We start from the raw sequence: 15903 nt of genomic DNA on the forward strand, positions 1-15903 counted from the left end.
CACCTACTGTCTATTGGAATGCATTTTTAGGGTTAACTTTATATCACATGGTCTTCGGTGAGTTTGTAAGCTGGGGGTCTGTTCCTGCACATCCTCTAGGAGGGCTCATGGTGAGTAAATACTGAGGGGCCCCAGGCGCGGGCTGTGGCTGAGGTGGGCACAGGACATCTTTCTGGTGGTGACACATCATGGGCTCACCTCGTTCCTGCCTTTAGAGAGGCCCGATGGCTCTTCTGTATGAAATTTTAAATAAGACGACATTGTCATCCCCCTGAAAAAGGTGGCTTCACTATATCAACTAACTTCTATATCAACAGAAACGTAAAGCATCCTTCCCCATTGACGCTGAGCTCCTGGACGTCCCAAAAGCACTCACGCGGTCTTTTTCCTAGACAATTTCCAGGTGAAACCTGACAGCTTGGTGCTGTGTGCCCTGCAGTTTCTGACTGCAATGAAGTTTTGTATGCGACTGTTCCCTTGTAGGTGAAGTACGTGAGGTGTGAGCCCCTCTGTGTAAGGCTGAGTCCTCATGCTGTCTGTTCCCCCACGCTGGGGTAGCAGGGCTGGGATCCCTTCTGCACAGCGCGGGACCCACTTCAGAGGCGGCGGGAGGCTGAGGTGGCCCCTGGCCACTAGATGGCGCGCCAGCATCGCTGAAGGCAAACCCCACCGCCCCTAGTCTTTGCGTCCTGAATGCTGCTTTGCTGACAGTAAGGCTTTCAGAGGAGTATCTGACCCGTCCATGATGAAGTAGGGAGTGGGGAAATAATATTTGTAGGATGCCCACATTTCTGATTTTTTTCTCCCGTCTTGCCAGGCTAGTAACACTGTGCTAGAAGTTATTATTAAAACATATTCTTTGACTCATTGCCACTTGGCATCCGTTCACGCTTCCCTCCCTTCCCCCAAGATGGGATGGGGTGCGTTGTGATCCTGGAGCTGGGTTCCCCATTGCCGGTTGTGATAGCCCCTTTTCCTCCCCTTCTCCCCCACGAGGCAGGTGGGGCTCAGCCCTGCAATGGAATCACCTAGGAGCCTTTGCAGGCAGCATCCCCGTGCCCACCAGAAGCTCTGGTTAAATCCGTCTGCAGTGCGGCTTGAGCCCTGGGAGTTTTGAGCCCTCCTGGTGACCTAATATTCAGATAAGGGAGAGCTCTGCCATGAGGGCAGGGGTTCTGTCTGTCCTTCCTCTCGTGGGGCTGCCGGTGCCTGGTACGATGTCTGGTACATGCCAGGCACTCAACAAATATGTGTCCAAGAGAGGACAGGAGCCGATATTCCCAGTGATGTAAAGAAAAGGCATGTTCTTCTACAAACAGCCTCCACCCCAGCCACCGCAGACGTTTATGGAAGCCTCTCTCTGCGTCAATGCTTCTCCCACCTGATCTCAGCCCGTCCTGGACCGTGAGGTGGTGGTAGGGGGCGTGGGCGTAGAGCCTGGGAGGCGATGAGCCCGTGGGGTTGCAGGTGCTCAGGGGAGGCTGGTGGTTGAGCTCGCCGTCCTGCCCGCATCCGGGGAATCCGCTCCAGCCCTTCGCATGCGCCAGGCTGTGTGTGCGCGTGCGTGCTCGTGATGGAGGCAGGAAGCACAGAGAGGACGAGAAGCAGCGTGTGGGCGCAGCCCTGCTGTCCTGCCTGTAGCCGTGACCCTTCCCATCCCCCTCTGCTTCTAACGCCTCCTCCAACTTCCCTGGAAGAGCCCCCTGTGCCCAGAGGGCTGACTCAGGAATCCATTCTTTCTCTCTTTTTTTTTTTTTGGTACCTTTTTTTTTTTTTTTTTTTGCGGTACACGGGCCTCTCACTGTTGCGGCCTCTCCCGTTGCGGAGCACAGGCTCCGGACGCGCAGGCTCAGCGGCCATGGCTCACGGGCCCAGCCGCTCCATGGCATGTGGGATCTTCCCAGACCGGGGCACGAACCCGTGTCCCCTGCATCGGCAGGCGGACTCTCAACCACTGCGCCACCAGGGAAGCCCCGTTGGTACCGTCTTTAAAAAATTAATTAATTATTTTTGTCTGCGTTGGGTCTTCGTTGCTGCGCGCGGGCTTTCTCTAGTTGCGGCGAGCGGGGGCTACTCTTTGTTGCGGTGCGCGGGCTTATTACGGTGGCTTCTCGTTGCGGAGCACAGGTTCTGGGCGCGTGGGCTTCAGTAGTTGCGGCACGCGGGCTCAGTAGTTGGGGCGCACGGGCTTAGTTGCTCCGCGGCATGTGGGATCTTCCCGGACCGGGGCACGAACCCGTGTCCCCTGCATCGGCAGGCGGATTCTTAACCGCTGTGCCACCAGGGAAGCCCCAGTCTTTTTCTTTTAAAATCTATTCCCTTTTTGAAGGTCTCACTGGCCAAACTTAGGACAATTTGAGCATCAAGAATGATTTGTAAGTTGCTGAACAAAAAAGAAAAAAAAAGGGAGGAAAGGAGAAAAAAGGAGAAATATCTCCTTTAGAAGAATCCCGCTCCTACACGTGGAAGGAATTAGAGAATCACCATTGTACAACGCATGATGTAACAGTTGATCCCAGCGAAGGTATTCCATAAGGTTTACATCATTGGCTGTGAGCCCTTTGGGAAACAGGCTAGTGCCGTGGGTCCCCAGGACCTCTGTGGATCGCATAGTGAGCAGACGGGGAACCTGAGAGATTTTTACAGTTGAGAGATCCTCTCCTTAAAGGGCCAGACTTGGCACCGGTCAGAGCGGGGCCCAGAGCCCACCATCAGGTATGATGCTGTAGGACAGACACAGAGCATTCGTGCCCTCAGTGGTAACCGAGTCCAGTTCTGCCCCTAGACCCACTGCTCAGATTACAGGAAATACAGTGGGGGGGGGGGGGGACAGGAGAACAGGGTGACAGCACTTGGGGGAGCAGTTGACAGGTCACACGTGTGGATCCGTTCTACAAGATAACACATCCGGGCCTTTGTGAAAGTCAATGTCGTGACAAAATGAGATGATCCAGGAGTGATGAGAAATAACTGAGGGTGACCTTGAAATTAGATTGGAGCCTGGCTTCCAAAAAAAAAAAAAAAAGAAAAGACAAGATTTTGTTGCCCTATTTGGGGATTTTTGTGTATGGACTAAAAACTGGATGACATTAGGGAATTATTACAAAATGTTTTAGGCATGGTGATAATTTTGTGGTTATGTAGGAGATTGTCCTTAGTTTGAGGAGAAAGATGCTGAGATTTCTAGGGGAAATAGGATGTCTAGAGCTTACTTCCAAGCGGTAGAGAGAGAGGAGGGGAGGTGGCAGGGAGAGAAAGTAAATACAGTGATAATTGCAGAATTTAATGCAAGGTATTAGATGTCATAATATTTTTGTGATTTCTTGTAAGTTTGCAAACTTTCATAATAAGAATTTGTAGAAAACATAACATCTTCCATCTCTCTACTCCTCTGGGCTCAGAAGATGTATTTGTTTCCTGGGGCTGCCCTGACAGGGTATCATACGCTGGGTGGCTGGAATCCAGAGCCCTTCATCACACTGATGTTGCCATGTCTGCGTCCTGTGGGGCTGTGAACTCTTTTGTTTAAAGTGTACGATTGAGTGGCGTTTAGCACACTCACCACCTCGGGCCAGTTCCCATACACTTCCATCCCCACAAGGAAAGCCTGTAGCCATGGCGCAGACCCCAGCCCCTGGCAACCACCGAGCTACTCTGTCTCTGTGGATTTTCCTCTTCTGCACCTTTCATATTAATGGAATCGTCCACTGTGGGACCTTTTGTGTCCGGCTTCTTTCACTCTGCGTCATGCTTTCAAGGTTCATCCATGTGGTAGCATTTGAAAGGACTCCTTCCTTCTCATGGTCGAATAATAATCCGTTGTGTGGATGGACCGCGTTCTGTTATCCATTCGTCTGTCGATGGGTATTGCGTTGTTTCTACCTTTTTGGCTGTTGTGAACTGTGCTGCTGTGAACATTCCTGTACAAGTATTTATTTGAACACCGGTTCTCAGCTCTCTCGGGTATGTACCCACGAGTGGGAGGGGCCGTGTGCTAACTCCAGGTTTAACTTTTGAAGAACCGCCAAACTGCTTTCCTGGGCTCTCCACGCTGCCTGCCCTGGCCCAGCACCTGCCTGCCCCGGAAGCAGACCCGGCTGCTCTCCTGTTCCCCCGTGCGCATCCACCCCGGGGAGGTGCCGACGCTGCGGGAGCTCTCCCCTGGGAGGGGACTGGCCTCTGGCCTCCCTCTGGCCTCCCAGTGGCTGGGAAGGGGGGCAGCCCTGGTGCAGCTCCATTTGGGTGGTCTGGGCCAGCTCAGCCTCCTCCAGCTGGCCAGGGAGTGTGACCCGCCTTCCTTGATTTGGAGCAGGGATGGCTGGTGTCTGGGGTCCTGCGGGCTTGCTCTGCATCCTGAGCCCTCCTGAGTGTGGATGGACAGAAGGAGTCCCGTGGTCCGGGCAGGCTCCTGGGACCCTGTGGGCAGAGGCCTGACGGGCCCTGAGCTCTGGGCTCAGAAGCAACTGGTTAAACCTGCCCTGCCCCCCACCCCAGTGCTGGACTAGGGGGTGCGCCTTGGAGAAGGGGGTTCACGCTCACAGCGCATCCACACTTGCTGGCTGCACCAACCTGAGCTCAGGAGTGAGGGGGGTGGTCATTAGCCCCAGGTTCAGGCGTGGGAACCGGGGCTCCGAGAAGTTAGCGGCTGTGTGTTCCCTGATGCCAAAGCGAGTTCCCTTTGAGACAGGACACAGGGACGTCCCCGTGCGATTTGAAAGGGACGCAAGCTGGGGTTGAAATACGTGAACCTAAGAGTACTGGAAACAAGCCACCCGTGCTTCTTTTTCTCCCCTGAGTACCAACAGGGAGGCGAGAAGGCCTGGGGCAGAGAGAGGGCAGGGCAGGCCGGGGGGCGGGGCTGCCCTCCACTGGGGCCTCCTGCGTGGTGGCCTTGTGCAGTGCACAGCCTGAGCAGACATTCAGGGCGGCTGGGGGAGGGTGGTAGGAGCTGCAGCGACCAAGGACATCCCAGCCTCCCTACTCCATGCTGGGCGCCCTTGGACAAGTCCTAGAGCCTCTGGGCTCTAAGGGTCCTCTAGGCTAACGTCCCACGAGGGAAAGCACCTCCCACTTTGTCCCCACACAGACACTTGCAAACAAGGCCAGCTGCTTTTATTGGGACTGAAGGGGACGTAGCCTGTGGAGGAGGGGGCGGGGGTCTGGAGACAGGCCCCTGGGGCTATTCCTGGAGGAGCTGAGCTGTCAGCCCCCCTGGGAGGGCTCAGCGCCTCCTGCCAGGGGGAAGCAGGCCGGCGGGCGCTGGAGGCCAGGCTTTGGTCCATCCCCCAGGGCTGCTCTCCTCCGGCCAAAGCGGCCCACAGGCCGGATTCCACGGCCCGTGTACCAGGCAGGATTGATGTCGGGGGCTGGAAAGAGAGAGAACAGCGTGTGAATGCACGTGCCCCGGTGTGTGCAACCGCGGTGGCAGGGCCCAGTGCACGCAGCTCACTGCTGCCCAGTCGCCAGGCCATGCTGGGACCTGCCCGTGCAGGAGGGGTGCCCAGAGGGCCTGGCCAGGCCGTTTCTGGGGGGTGCGGTGGCTTCGGGAAATGGGAATTCAAGCTCACACCAGGACGAAGTCCCCCTTCCCTTCCTGTCCCCACAAGCCCGTTCTCATGGGCAAAGTGGCCTCAGCCCCAGGCTGCCCTGGTGGTGAGGAGAGAAGCCCTCCCCCGAACGTCGGGCAGGGCCCTTGGGAGCAGGTGTCAGGGACGCTGTGGGGAGAGGTCTGGTGGGCAGGAGGCCGAGCCCCCAGCCCTGGGGCACTTAGCGAGGATGGTGCCCCAGCTCAGGAGGCGGCCGGGCCCCCACCGTGACCCCGGGGCGGAGGGGTGGGAGGGCAGGCCAGGGGTCCGGGCACTCACTGCAGAGCTCTGTGGAGTGCTGGTGGGCCAGGCCCAGCAGCAGCAGGCACAGGAGCCAGGCCCCCGGTGCGTTCATCCTCTGGCTCCTTGAGAGGCCCGCTGGAGCTGGGGTCCCACACGGGAGGGCGCAGCCTGGGGCAGGGGTAAAGGTGAGAGCGCATGAGGGCGCGTGCGCACAGAGCTGGGACCTTCAGATAACGTGAGCGCTGTGCATGTCAGAGTGGACGTGCCCATGTGCGTGAGCGTGTGTATGTGTGAATGCACGCGTGCATGGGTGTGCACCTGTGTACGACAGGGTGTGCGTGTGTTTTCACGCCCCTGTGTACGTGAGGGGGTGTGCATGGGGTTACACGCGTGTGCAGGCAGCTGTGCTCTGCTGCGCGTTTCTCTGCTCTGCTGGGATGGCAGTGAGCACAGAGGCAGCAGGCGACCTGGCTCTCTGCACAGTCCCTTGCTCCCCTGGGGACCCCAGCCTCTCCTCCGTACAGAGAGCACTAAATGAGGTGACCACGTGTGTGGTGGCCTCTGCCGTGCTCAGTCCTGTTTGCAAGGACCCTCTGTCCTCAGAAGGAAGCCGGCAGGAATGTGAGCTGTGGATGTAGAGAGCGGGGCTCTCTTGGAACTGCCCCCATCTGTCTGCCTGTCTGCGTCAGGGAGACAGGAGTGCGGGAGGGCTCCGCACCACTGTGGGTGTGCACACCTGGCCTCGGCAGGGAGGGCAGAGGTGAGCGCATTGCGGGGGAGCTGCCCGGAGGAGCCAGGGTTGCTGCAGAGGTGGACGAGGTGCGGCCCAACCTCAGACGTGCCCAGGGAGGGGAGCCGGGGGGCTGCTGAGCCTGGACCACGCTCAGGGGCCGGGACCCTGGTGCAGGGTTCTTTCCCTCCCTCGGCCCGCTCCCATCCTGCCCTGTGCCGGCTGGAGAACGTCAGCCGCCCGCCGGGCACTGCAGAAGTGTCATCATCTTCCATCCTTCCCAAGAGCACTTACCCTCCCCACGACCCCAGATCCCAGCTGCTGAGTCTCCAAGATCAACGTGCAGCAGGTGGGACCTGTCCTCGTGCAGCAGGACACCCCCAGTACCGGCGCTGGGGGAGAGGGTGCTGAGGGCAACAGAGAAAACTCACTTCTCACCCTGCCGGGGCTGAGGCCCTGAACAGCGTCCATCCCGCAGACCTGGCAGCTCCTTCCGCAGGTGCCCCCAGCTCATAGGGCTGGCTCCTCCCACCCCACCCGCCCTTGGTACTTCAGGAACCCGCAGAAGATGCCAGAGAGGCTGCCTGTTTCAGGGAGGACCCCTCTGCCGACCTTGGCTTTCCAGCCCCCGGAAGGTGCTCTCCATGCAAGAGATTTAAGATGCCCACCCCTTTCCTTTCCAGAGACGTGTTGGGGTGTCTCACACTCAGTGGCAGGGGGACTCCGACTTAGAGGAAATGGAGGTACCATCATCAAAGCAGAGTAATAAAGGGCGCCCCCTGGCGGTCCGGTGGTTGGACTTTCACTGCTGGGACCCAGGTTCAATCCCTGATTGGGGAACTAAGATCCCCGCAGCCAAAAAAAAAAAAAAAACCAAGCAGAGTAATAAAGAGATGCACCCAGAGACACTGGGGTGTTTGCTCCTCCCCCTGGGCTGGGACCCTCGCTGGGTGGAGGGCGTCTTAGGAGAACCCTGACAGCACCTGATACCAGAGGAAGGACCTGCCTCCTGAGAGTTGGAGGTTGGCTGTCGCCTGGCCGGCGGGATTCCTGGTCTGCATTCCCAGCAGAGCTGCCTGGACGGCTTCACCTTTTGTCTCCACCACGGACAGCCTTGTGCACCGGGGCCCCGGCAGGCCGGTGTGGCCCTCAGATGCACAAGCGACGTGGTGGCTGCCCCTTCCGTCCCCGCCAGCGCTGGTCCTGGCTGCCAGGACGGACCCCTGCCCGGATGCGGAGGGAAGGTTGACAGAGGAGGGTGGAGTGTCAGGGACCCCCACCCTCTCCAGCACCCTGGGAGCTACTCACCGAGGCTCGCACGAGGCTGGCAGGTGCTGTGACCAGGAACAGTGACCCAGGTAGCAGCCAACTCCCCGCTTTTATAGTCCCAGGAGGAAGCAGTCGACCCGACACCCACCCGTCCCTCCCCGCCCGCCTCCCTCATTGGGCGGAATCAGGAGACAGTTGGTTTTTTTTCTTTTCTTTCTTCTATTTTTTTTTTTTTAACTCTCATCAGCGATGTGATGTGTCCCTTCCTGGGTTATATAATTTCATTTGGGCTGAGTGGTTTTAAAACACATTAGCCTTCCTCCTTCATGCTTTGGGCAATTGCAGTCAGGTGCCAGCAGCCTGGATGCTCGCAGCTGCGTGACGGCTGACACAGAGGGGACCCTGCGGCTGTCTCCCTCCTCCTTTAAGTCCCAGTTTCCAATGCAAAGGTGAAGGGACAAGCCACTCGAGGCCATCACCACTGAATGATATCCTCGTGATCCTTCCCAGGCACCTACATGGCTTTTCATAGCTGCATTCATTACATGCAAGCCACTTTCGTCCTGCTCCGATCATTGAAAAATTATTTTTTCTAGGCTTTTCCAGAATTGTCATAATTACTGTTTAAAATAAACAAGTTTATTATTATTATAAAAGAAATACATGTATTTCCATTGTAGAATAAATAATAAACAAGTTTATTTTTATTATAAAAGCTATTTATGTACATGTGGAAAGATTTAGTACATACAGAAAGCTAGAAAAAACCATCCGTCATATCAGGGAATCCAGCCATTTATCACATGTGATATATTTCCTTCTCGTGGGCTTTCCACATACTTTCTGGGTAGATTCATCAGACTCGTGCTTTCCACATACTTTCTGGGTAGATTCATCGGACTCTTTTCATTTAACAACCATGTCCTCAAGTTGTTAAAAAAGCTGTATACTTATGCTATTCGAAATAACTGAACATTGTTCTCCATTTCACTTGGCCCTCAGAACTGAACTCATTCATATACTGAATAATCATAGATTATAGCAAAGGTCATTTAAGCGCCGTCGAGCCTCATCTCAAGGAGCCTGTCCTGGGGAGGACACCTCCCGGGTTGTTCTCCTTGGACGTGTGCAGGGGCCACGCGACCCTTCCTGGGCCTCCGTCAGACTTCGAGGGAAGTTCCAGAGCAGTACCTGGACCCCAGAGGGCCAGTCACGGGCGCTTCTCCTTCCTGTCATGGCTGCCCGTTCCTGGTGATGGAGGTTATATGGGTGGTGGGTTCCCAGAAAGTCTGGAGTCAGGGGGCGCTGGTGAGGGGGAGTGTATAAGGAGGGTGGCGGGTGGCTTCTACCCCGGGCTGCAGGCTGAGGCCACTGGGATGGATTCTGTCGGAATGCCCAGGGGAGCTTAGGGTCCGCGGTGGTCAGAGTGGCTCTGTGAAGAGTGGTGATGGTGGAGAAGCAGTCACATGAGGTGTGGTCCTGTCTCGAGGTGGGTCCTCTCCCTGCAGATGTGCGCACAGCACCTGGGCCTCGGGGGCAGTGGGCACTGTGAGACCACAGCAGCTGGAGGCAGCTTCCTGGGCACCATCGTGGGAGCCTGCGTGTGTGTGCGTGTGTGAGTGTGTCTGTGAGTATTGTGTGTGCGAGTGTGCACATCGCGTGTGCACGTGTGAGTGTGACTGTGCATGTGCGAGTGTGCAGCGTGTGAGTCTGTGTGCGTGTGTCTGTACGTGTGTGCACACGTGTGCAAGTGTGCAGCGAGTGTGCGCACACGTGTGAGCGAGTGCTAGCGTGTGACTGTGAGAGTGCAGCGCGCGTGTTGCACGCGTGCACGCGAGTGTGAGTGTGCGTGCACGTGTGTGTGCGTGTGGTGTGTGTGTGTGTATGTGTGCATGAGTGTGTGTGTGTGGAGTAGTGAACCCTCTTTCAGCCAAGCAGCTTCGTCTCAGTGCGGGTTGGTGCTGGTAAAAGAAATGTTCACATATTGAGGTCTGGGGGAGTCGTTCTGGCTTATACCTGTGTTAACTTGAATTGTATGTTAACTAGAACATCCTGTTTGTGGCCCATCAAACATACATTGTACGTCTGCTCTAATCATTAAAGAAAAGGGCGCACTGACTAGAAGTAAAGAATGTCCACATTAAAAATAAAGATGAAATGCCTCCCTTCCTGGTACGCCGACGCTGGCACTCCTTTGAGGATAAGACTCCCTTCCCAGGGCCAAGGCCATGCTGGCTCGCCGTGTACCTGCTGCTCTGTTTTTTAAAAATGCTTTGGAAGAATGTATCCCTGACTTGCTTAATGTTAATGTTTTTTGTTCTGACGAGGTACACAGCTGTTCTGAAAACCATGCTCCTGCAGAGCAGTTCCGGGTTATCTGGGAGGCTGGCTTCCGGGCTGTGGCCCTCAGCTTGGCTCAGATAAATCTCTTTCCTATTCCTAGTATAGACTGTCGATTGATCATTTTGGTCGACAGGGTGGCATTGCTCCAGCCCCTGCGCCCACGGCTCTCTGCTCCGCCCTGCTGACAGAGGGGAATGATGTCCCCCGGGGTCTCTGGTGGCAGCCGTAAGAGGACCCAGAGTTACTGAGGGGACACTTTGAGAACTGGAGGTGCTACTCTACTGCTTTCGCCAGGAGCCCCTGAGCCCCCGGGGGCACCTGCAAGACGTTATTTACGAGAACACCGGGAGCCACAGTCCGCTGCTCCCTGGTCTGTATCTCTAGCTAGAAACGATTTATGACAGGTGTGGGTGAACAGGACTCCACACAGGGAGGCCTCAGATCTTTGGGGAGAGATGACAGTCTGGCTCCTGGGACCCCATGTGGGGTGTCTGTGAGGTTTACCTGGGTGGATCCAGTGACCCGCTCCCCGCTGGTCCAGCGGAGGGCTTCTCAGCAGGCTCGGTCCATCCCTGACTGGCCAGCACCCGGGACACACATGACCCTGCTCACTCTTGTGTCTAGAACCATGAGCTGTGGCCGCTGCAGGGCTACAGTCAGAATCTGGGCTGGAGAGGCAGGGGCGGGGGTGGAGACTCACCTCCTGAAATGCGCGACGAACGGCTCATGGTCAAGAGGGATGCTCCGAGAGGTCTCAAGGGCATGGCTGCCCCGAGCCACCCTGGCCCCTGCCCTTCCCTCCGTCCTGAGAGGATGCTCCAGGTGCACCAGGCTGCTGTGAGCAGATGACACTCCTGCACTGGAAGAGCCACGTGGAGGAGACCCCCGTGTCCTCAGCATGGTTAGGAGAACCCCAGTCTTTGGGATGGAAGTCACGGCTCTGAGGTCTTTGAGCTCACACACTCACATGGTAGATTACCGGGTACCCAGCGAGCACGCAGTAAGTAGCGTGATGATGGATGGTTTTGTTTTGGCTTTTGGACCTAATGGTGCTTTGTAGGGGGTTGAATAGTGTCCTCCCAAATTCATGTCCACCTGGAACCTCAGATGCGACATTCTTTGGAAATAGGGTCGTTGCAGATGTAATTTGTTAAGACGAGATCATTCTGGTGTAAAGCGGGCCCTAAATCCAATTGCTGGGGTCATGATGAGAAGAGGACAGACAAGCAGAGACACACAAGGGAAGAGGCGATGTGGATTCTGAGGCAGAGATGGGAGGGGTGCAGCCACAAGACCAGGAACGACGTCAGGGGCTGCCGGAAGCACCTGAAGCTGGGCGAGAAGCATGGGGCCATTTCCCCTGGCCTCCAGAAGGAACCAAGCCTGCCGATACCTTGATTTTGGACTTGCTCTCTTGACCTGTGAGACAATGAATTTTTGTTGTTCTCAGCCACCTTGCTTGTCGTCCTTTGTTATGGCAGCCATGGGAGAATATGCAGTGCTCTATAAAGGTGTCTGAGTGACTGATGACATGTTTCTTTCTGGCCCTTGTTCCTAGAAGACACTGGAGTCTTTGTGGCTTTGGCCTGTGTGTTTCTTAAACACAGGATTCCTCTGGACCCCTGGAAAGACACTGTCCTATCTGAGGTCTAGCTGCAGAAGAGCCCTGGTGAGTGGAGTATTCAGTTATTGGCAAGGCTGTTTCTGAGGTAGAGGGCTTCTGAAAATCCAGAGAAAATGTTAAAGCACTCATCTATAAATTAGAAAGCTGTTTTTGAAGTCTGAGTCGTGTGGAAAGTGAGGTCCCTGAGGCCTGAGTGGGATGAAATTATATTGAGAGGTGGGTGGGCAGCAGTGGGGGGTCCCTTCCTTCTCCAAGAGGCAGTGGCTCTGGGGACCTGACTCTGCATTTGGGATCTGCAGCAGCGCCTTACTCATGGCTCCCAGTCAACTGGTTTCCAAGCTTCAAATGCGATGATGATGTGAGAAACATTATGTACGTAGGAGCTGTGTATTAATCAGGGTTCTGCAGAGAAACAGAACCAATAAGGGGTGTGTGTGTGTGTGTGTGCACGCGTGTGCGTGTTTTCAAGGAGAAAGAGAAAGGGAGAGAGTGGGATTTTGTGGAATAGCCTCATGTGACTTTGGGCCTGGCAAGTCTGAAATCCTCAGGGCAGCCGGCAGCCTGGAGACGAGGGAAGAGTTGACTTTGCCACCGGAGTCCCAACATAGTCTGCAGAATTCCCTCTTCCTTGGGAACCTCAATCTTTTTCCTCTTAAGGGCTTCAGCTGATTAGACAAGGCCCACCCACATTATGGCATGTCTTCTGTTAATCTCGCCTGAAAATCACCTTCACAGCAACATCTTGACTGGTGTTTGACTAAACATCTGGACTCCGCGGCCAGGCCAAGATGACGCATAAAATTAACCGTCACAGACCGCTGTGTTTGTGGTGATGGAGCAAAGCACTACTTTCTCCAGTGTGACTATTTCCTTGGGATTCTGAGCCCAGGTGCCACTGAGCTGCGAGTGTGGAAGGACTTGAGGGGTTGGCTCGTTTCTTTACCCAAAAGGCTGCCTCTGGGCAGACTTTGCTGTAGATGTTTTCAGGGGAATGTGGCAGCATAAGATTCCTCAGGCTGGCCCTTTCCCGAGAAGCCACAGCTGTCAGGTAACTTCTGGAATGGACTTCACCTACTTACCCGTAAATTAACTTGCAGGAGTCTTGGCTAAAAGTTAATATGTGAATGGATGTCCGGAGGAATGAACACGATTGCTGGTTGAGAGAGGATTCTGACTTTTGCTTTTCTTACCTTATTTTTTTAGCTTATCTATTTTCTCTGTTTTCTTCCCAATAAAGCATAAAGACATCTCATAGGTAATAAAAATCCTCTATAAAAATAACTTTGGAGATACAGGCACTGTGAGTATGTTGAAAGATTTCTTGGCCGCAGCCGGCAAGCTGAACGCAGAACGCCTGGCTGGCAGAGGCCAAGCACTAAGATTCCTGGCGCTCCTTCAGAGACGGGTTATTAGGCCCCAGCAAAGCAGCTTCTTCCTCACGGTGCTGCTGAGAAGTGAAAGTCCTTGGAACTTCCTGAAATGACGGTTTGGTATAAAATTGTGGAATTGCAGCTCTTTAACTCATGGGTGGCTTGGAGTTGATGAGACCAGGGAGGTGACCTGTGAAATCACACTCTTCCCTAAGGACTTGCAGGAGACTGGGCGTCCTTTGGCGACCTGGGTGCTGGATGCTAGGTTATCTGGGCAGAACGATTTGTGCTGCCCACTCACAGCCCGCCTTTAACCGTGAAAGGTCTTTGGTAGATTCCTGCATTCAACTCCTCTTAATGCTTTTTCTCTTTTCCGCATTAAGGAGACTGACAGAGAAAAAGACTCTGGAGAAGTATTTTAAATACCTTTTAAATAGTGTCTCTCATGTCCACCCGGGGTCACAGTGAAACCACTGGCTTCTCTTGCTTCCTGGCTGGAAGCAGGGGTATGGCTCTCTGCACACCAGGGCCACTGGTCCCTGACCTGTGTTCCGCTCCCAGGAGAGATGTCTCTGGAATGGCCATCCGGTAGACAAAGGAACTCGGGAGAATTCTCTCAAACAGTGGAATTTATAAAGACTATTGGGAATTAGATGAAAAATCCCCTCTTATTAGATGCCCTGGGAGCCAGAAACACAGCTGCCAGTGTGGCTTCTGTGTCTCCTGGAAATACAGAGGTGCCTGACACCCAGCAAAGCACTTTGGAGTTGAACCTTGTTTTTTTTGTGGTGCGCGGGCCTCTCACTGTTGTGGCCTCTCCCGTTGTGGAGCACAGGCTCCGGACGCGCAGGCTTAGTGGCCATGGCTCACGGGCCCAGCCGCTCCACGGCATGTGGGATCCTCCCAGACTGGGGCACGAACCTGCGTCCCCTGCATCGGCAGGCGGACTCTCAACCACTGAGCCACCAGGGAAGCCCCCTTGTTTTTTTTTTTAATTGCAGTATAATTGATTTACAATATTGTGTTAGTTTTAGGGGTACAGTAAAGTGATTCAGATACACACACACACACACACACACACATATATCTTTTCCATTATAGGTTATTACAAAATATTGAATATAGTTCCCTGTGCTATGCAGTAGGTCCTTGTTTATCTATTTTATATGTAGTAGTGTATATCTGTTAATCACATACTCCTAATTCATCCCTTGCCCCCTTTCCCCTTTGGTAACCAGAACTTTGTTTTCTATGTCTTTGAGTCTGTTTCTGTTTTGTAGATAAGTTCATTTGTATCATGTTTTCTAGATTCCACATGGTATTTGTCTTTCTCTGTCTGGCTTACTTCACTTAGTATGATAATCTCTAGGTCCACCCATGTTGCTGAGAATGACATTATTTCATTCTTTTTATGACTAATATTCCACTGTATGTATATATATGTGTATATATATATATATATATATATATATACACCACATCTTCTTTACCCATTCATCTGTCAATGGACGTTTAGGTTGTTTCCATGTCTTGGCTATTGTAAATAGCGTTGCTGTGAACATAGGGGTGCATGTATCTTTTCGAATTAGAGTTTTCATCTTGTCTGGATATATGCCCAGTAGTGGGATTGCTGGGTCATATGGGAACTCTATTTTTAGATTTTTAAGAAACCTCCTGACTATTCCCCATAGTGGCTGTACCAGTTTACATTCCCACCATCAGTGGAGGAGGGTTCCCTTTTCTCCACACCCTCTCCAGCATTTATTGTTTGTAGGTTTTTTGATGATGGCCATTCTGACAGGTGTGAGGTGATACCTCATTGTAGTTTTGATTTGCATTTCTCTAATGATTAGTGATGTTGAGCATCTTTTCATGTGCCTGTTGGCCACCTGTATGTCTTCTTTGCAGAAATGTCTATTTAAGTCTTCTGCAGATTTTTGGATTGGGCTGTGAGCCTTGGCTTTGAGCGAGAGATTGGAGAGCAAGTCAGGAAGTGTCCTACGCAGAGAGGGCAGGAGACTCTGCGCCATGTCAGCTCTGGGGGACACGGGCTTGGCTCTGTCCCTGTGCCTGTTTGACTCCAAAGGAAGCCCCCTCCCTCATCTCGGGGATGAGCCTTGGGGCTCTGTCTGGACCGAGCCAACAGCGTCACCCGTGGCAAAGCCAGCAGAAGGTGGGCAGCTTGGGAGTCCTTTGAAATTACAGCCTCCCTTGCTCTGCCTGGCGAACTCCGGTCCTGCTCTGCCTGAGACTGTCCATGTGCCATCACTGTGTCACTGTATTGTCCTCACGTCCTGCCACCCCTTGGAGGACAGGGGTGGAGCCAGGCCACCGCCTATCCTTAGGTCCGCACCCATCTGTGCCGCACGGCAGGAGCTCTAGGGACCCCCATCCACGTGGGCCCTGGCCAGAGACCCCTCAGTCCCCAGAGAAGCTGGCACCAGCAGGGGTCCAAGGTGTGCCCGGAACCTTCCACCTGACCTTTCCCCTGCACCTTTCCATCCTTGGTCCTTTGCATATGAATGTTTACATACGTTACCTGTCATTTAAATTCTACTCTTTATATTATCTTAGTTTCTCATTTATGTTTTCAATAGCATCCCTGAACAAACACCACCCCTGGTCTGCTCTCACCCCAAACCCTGTAGCTTTTACACAGGGGCCAGAAAGACACAACCACCAACCCCGAGAGAGCCTGGATTAGGGATGAAGAGCTGGGGTGGTGAGTAAGTGTCCTCT

At 54.0% G+C, this 15903-nt stretch overlaps 1 protein-coding gene across 1 annotated transcript; it reads right to left on the reverse strand.

Annotated features, from left to right (window-relative positions):
* Positions 1–5096: 5096 nt before the first annotated feature.
* Positions 5097–5990, reverse strand: PRLH (prolactin releasing hormone). The gene is made up of 2 exons (XM_067740121.1): positions 5865–5990; positions 5097–5366 (listed from the first exon to the last, which is right to left on the reverse strand). Exons 1-2 carry the CDS (start codon positions 5938–5940, stop codon positions 5203–5205), a joined length of 240 nt encoding a protein of 79 aa, XP_067596222.1. The 5' UTR covers positions 5941–5990; the 3' UTR covers positions 5097–5202.
* Positions 5991–15903: the final 9913 nt, after the last annotated feature.

The sequence above is a fragment of the Pseudorca crassidens genome, chromosome 6, assembly GCF_039906515.1.
Source record: "Pseudorca crassidens isolate mPseCra1 chromosome 6, mPseCra1.hap1, whole genome shotgun sequence".
Taxonomy (NCBI): domain Eukaryota; kingdom Metazoa; phylum Chordata; class Mammalia; order Artiodactyla; family Delphinidae; genus Pseudorca; species Pseudorca crassidens.

Excerpts from the sequence above, each read along its gene's own strand:
- PRLH (XM_067740121.1), bottom strand. The coding sequence starts at position 5,940 with ATGAACGCACCGGGGGCCTGGCTCCTGTGCCTGCTGCTGCTGGGCCTG. Across the intron at positions 5,367-5,864 it reads GCACTCCACAGAGCTCTGCA|CCCCCGACATCAATCCTGCC; the intron begins GTGAGTGCCCGG and ends CTCTCTTTCCAG.